We start from the raw sequence: 5,205 nt of genomic DNA on the forward strand, positions 1-5,205 counted from the left end.
CATAATTTTTTAACTTTGATTCTTTTTGCTACATAATCATCGGTTGAAGTATTTGCAATAACAATCTCAACTCAATTTTAATATAAGCTTTTCAACTAGTAGTTCAAACATAAACACAAGTCTAGCTACACATCATTATTTAAAAAAAAAAATTGACATAGTGAATAGTTAAAGAAAAAAAAGGAATAAAAATAAAAAGATGAAAATAAAATGGAAGACAAAGAAGAAGAGATGAAAAAGAAAGAAGGAAATTACATAATCCAACTCAGTAATTACGTCATCAACGACATAAAAAACATCGATAAAAAAATTCAAATGACAAAAAAAGACAAAAAAAATTTAATAGAATTAACGCTTCTAACAATAAATGACCTATTTAATTAAAGTATTTTTAAAATTTAAGAAACCAAAATAAATTTTAAAAAGTTGAAAAATAAAATTAAAACTTACCTAATGACAAAAACATTCATTTTATCTAATTTTTAACTCTAAAATTTGAAAAAAATTAATAAAAAAATTAGTTAAAATATAAAATTATTGTAACAAGAAAATGTAATTCATACATTATTGTCAAATAATTTTAAACTTAAAAGATACACGTCACAAACAATAAAAGAGAATAACTTCATTAAATAATTCATTTTTAGATAAAATACTTTTATTTATAACTAATTTAGCAACTCGTAAAATGTGCATGTATTTTATTTTAACATAAATATATATATATATATATATATATATAATTTAATATTACATAACAAATTTTATATTTTTGTAAATGATTACATGTAGTAAAATTATTTTAAATGATATTTTTAAAAATTATTTTGATTTAATTTTATAAATATGAATAATATGTATTAAAATGATAAAGATATAATTTTATAATATAATTTATTTTAAAATAATGTTTTTATCGTGTAGTATAAAAAATTTATTAACTAAATGTCAATAATTAATATATATACATTAATAACCATAAATTTAAGAAATAAGACTTTTAAAAGTAAACTCTTAAAATTTGATACAAGTTAAATATTAATTAATATTTATGAGTCTACTTTATTTTAACCGATAATATATTATTAAAATATAAATAAGTAGCTGTTAATAAATTATATTTTATTACGTAAATTAATAATTATATTAATAAAAAATAATGATAAATTATAATAATTTTATAAAAAAAAATCCTAAAATCAACACTTTTAATTATATATAATGAAGGTAATTTTGGTAGTGGTTGATATTTTTGTTTTTGGTTTGGTCAACAGTAGTGGTTGGTTTGATCTACGATGATGCCTGGGTCTTGACAATAACACAATGAGATTGTAAAAATATATAATCTCTACTTAGAAAGATTACTCATTGATGGACAGTGAAGATTTTATCGTCTAGTACACTTGTTAGAGTTTGATTATAATTTAAATTTATCGTCTAGTTCACTTGTTACAAGCCGTTAGAGTTTGATCATAACTTCAGTTTGACCTTGGATTAAGATGCATGTTGAAGAACCATGTCAAAATGTCACAGCACGGTTGGTTGGATAGATACTTTTTTAAAAGTTTTGAATAATTGGTTTTTTTTTTTTTTTTTGTTAATCTAAGGTAAACTTGTACTTATGAACCCTCACAGTGCATGCAAAGGTTGCTTGCAGAAGCAACTAGTTCTTATTATTTTTACTACTTCACATTCTCTAATGATGCATCTTTGTATGGACTGTTTTTTAAAAACAAGAAGTTGCGTAAAGAAGTAGCAATAAAGATGACCTAACCCTACCTGTGAAACCTTGCTTGTCCATGTACCGTATACAATTCGGACAATGCAATTTTATTTTAACAAGGATTCTTATACACCTTCTTTCACTTATATATAAAATTTTATAAAGAATTAAAGATCGCTCTGCATCTGTTGTCTTTTGTGGGAAACATTGTATTTTGTATCCAAAAAGGGTATTTATAACTTTCTCGTATGAACATGATAGAGTGTATATACAAGTCAACTTTATTTGCTTAATATACAGGTTATATAATTATCCTTACTAAGATGTTTCTGGAGAGAAAATTGATAAATAGAAATTCTATTTTATTCTCTCTGTCTCTTTTTTTTTTTAACTTCTCAGTAATTAAGAAAGAAATAGGTAGAGAATGGAATTCAAAATCTTTAATTCGAGGACGAAAAAAAAAAGAGCAAAACTGATTTTTCTTGTAAAAAGAGGTAATGATTCAAGAAAGAAAAAACACTAGACGATAATGACATAATTTATAATACACTCTTGAACCTAATTGTAAAGTACAAAAAATTCTGCAATTCACATTGGTCTAAGAATGATATCGGAGGTTTACTTTGTATACTCAAATCCTTACACCTCCAATATACCCAGGAAAAAAAAACTAGTACAAATGTTCGAATGAGCTTTCTTTATAAAGAAAATAATCGCTTTTTTTTTAATTTTCTTATAAAACTATAAACAAAATAAGCGATTATTTTCTTAAAATAAACTAAACCAAACATGAACTTAATATCAATTGACAATCTTCAAATCAAACTTCCCCAAATTTACTGGAAAAGAACAAAGGTAAATTAAGGCAAACATGATTGCCTGATTATTAAAATGAAACATGTCACACATTGCACAAGACCTACAAGAAAGCACAAATAAGAGTACACAAAGTAATGATATATGAACCCAACATGAATATTCTATTCTATGCACACTGGAAGCCAGTAGGAACCGATTTTTGACAAGCACTAAGTAGCACACTGAGTGTGACTGGTACGTTCAAGTTGATCCCAAGAACATTGGCCTTAATGGCAGTGCAAAGGCAAAGTGCTGCCTCCACATCAGCCAAACCCTCAAGCAATGCACAACACTTGCTAGAAACAGGAGACCCAACAACAACATTAACAAGTCCAAGGATGTCAGCACAAACACCAAGCTTCAATGTGTCTTTGGGACACTTCCCAGATGCAGGAGGAGGGGTAGCCTTAGGGTGGCATGTCCCACAAGCATTTGTGAATGTTGTGTAGGTAAGGAGGGAAAGCACCAAAATGGTAGCAATGAGCTTGTTGGAAGCCATGGCAAGGTTTCAAATGAAATAACACCTTGCAATGTGGTTTGATAGTTGAATGAATCACAATGGGAAGGACAAGGGATGTGGACCAATTTAAAGGAAAGTTGTGAGGTTTAATCATGTGCAAATCTGATTGAGTGGAAGAGAGAGTGATAATGTTACAGTTGGATGTTTTGTATGCTTCTGAATAATGGGTTCCTTTCTTAGTAGTGGTTGTTAAAGACTAGAACTCTTTATTGTAAGTTGTAAATTGGATAATTTTCTTACTTACCCTTGTCAATATTGTTTCTTATTAATCAATGATATTGTTTTTTTTTTTTTGGTTACGAGAGCCTGATGTGAATTTGGAGCCACTAAAGTAGAATCTACAAAATCTAACTAGAGGACCAGGAAGAAAAGAGGAAAATTCCAAGGAAATATCCTTACCTAACAAGCTAGGTTCACATGACGTCATTGTAGTTAAATTTACAGCTAAAAAAGGTGTTACCCCCATTTACTGTGGTGACATAATTGTGGACTAGCTTTGCTTTTGAAACACTAGTTCTTGTTCTTGTTCAGCTCTGAAAAGGGCAGGTTTGGCTTATGTGCAATGTGATAAATGGGGAGTAATACCTTAATGTCATACCAAATTAACTTTAAGTATTGTAACTTGTAAGTAAAGAATTCTACATTTAATTGAAGGGTCTATGTGATAAGGAAGAATTAGCTTTCATAAACAAAGATTAGTCTTCAACATTAATAGCGTTAAGAAGAAAAATTTTAAAATTCTAAAATATTTGAAATAAAAAATGAGAAAGGCTTAGAATGAAAGTCAAGTATAAAAAAATTAATTAATAATAAATAAATAAATGAAGCATAAGAGATAAATTTTTAAATTCTCTCTGAAGATAAGTCATTTAAAATTTAATATATTTTATATAAAATTTATCAATTAAAATTTTACAGTATTTCAAAATATTTTTTTATTATATGAATTAATGCAGTATAGTAATTTTGAAATATTATATTCAAATACGAGAGTTTAAGAACATATGAAGTAAGTTTCTTTTTATTAAAGTTTGAAAATTGACAAGCTCAATCACCTTGCTTGAATAGATTTCTTAGTTCCTCCCTTTAAATAAAAAAAAACTATTAATATATTTTGCTGGTAATTATTAGTGACAATTATTAGTTTTTAATTTGTTTTGCTTTATAAATGTATTTCTTATACATATAATAAAAGTGAAGGATAAAAACAATTCTTACACATGGTCGTAATTTTTAATTGTTCAAACAATAGAACTGATTAACACATTTACCAACATGACTTCCAAAAGTCGATTCCTCATGTTCGGCAGAGAGACACAAAATTGTAAAACAGCACTATTGATATTTTAAGGAGCTGTGTAAAATCTAAATATTCTGATATTAGAATTAGTTAATATAAAGGTTTGTTCAAGAAGATAAAGAAAAAAAAAGTAGTAGAAAAACAAACAGAAGATTTTGAAGGAGAATAAAAATAAATGACAAGTTGCAGTGGGATCATATAAGTGGTTTCCAGCCTAATTGGTTCAAATTACAAAGAAAACTGGGGTACATAGACTTTGTCTTGTTTCATGCACATGAATTGGCTATTGCATGAATTATTGAAATCAAGGGCATTCTCCGAGCATCACATAAGTCCTCCACAATTTTCTTGTCGGTAAGGCAACGATGTCTCTGTATATGGCGAGGTCAGCATCCTAGGTAAAAAAAATTTATGAATGTCTTGTTTCATTCAAAGATGATTTTATCGATTTTCGTAACAAAATTCAACTCCAATCATATCAAACTTGCTTTTCTCTCGATTTCCTCTCCAATTTTAAAATTATTTTTTAACAAAATGTATTGTCAAATCTCTCTTCTCTCTCCTAATAGCCAATACAAAAGCAAAACAGAAGCACAATGAAGAAAATCATGACAACCCTTCAAGGTATGCCAACGGAAAATGAACAACCCATTTTCCAGCTCAAAGAATGGTCTTCGGAGCTAAAAGATTGAGCTAAAGAATGTAAATGCAAATGGGATATAGAAAATCAACAACCCTTCCAAGACCAATCTTGTGCTGAATTTAATAGATCATTGCAAGCTGAAAAACCCATGAATCGTTCAG

At 27.7% G+C, this 5,205-nt stretch overlaps 1 protein-coding gene across 1 annotated transcript; it reads right to left on the reverse strand.

The window, feature by feature from the left end:
* Positions 1–1,606: 1,606 nt before the first annotated feature.
* LOC113846622 (14 kDa proline-rich protein DC2.15-like) lies at positions 1,607–4,513 on the reverse strand. The gene has a single exon (XM_027475097.1). It carries the CDS (start codon positions 3,078–3,080, stop codon positions 2,709–2,711), a length of 372 nt encoding a protein of 123 aa, XP_027330898.1. The 5' UTR covers positions 3,081–4,513; the 3' UTR covers positions 1,607–2,708.
* Positions 4,514–5,205: the final 692 nt, after the last annotated feature.

The sequence above is a fragment of the Abrus precatorius genome, unplaced genomic scaffold (genome assembly GCF_003935025.1).
Source record: "Abrus precatorius isolate BTA unplaced genomic scaffold, Abrus_2018 Scaffold8, whole genome shotgun sequence".
Classification (NCBI taxonomy): Eukaryota; Viridiplantae; Streptophyta; class Magnoliopsida; order Fabales; family Fabaceae; genus Abrus; species Abrus precatorius.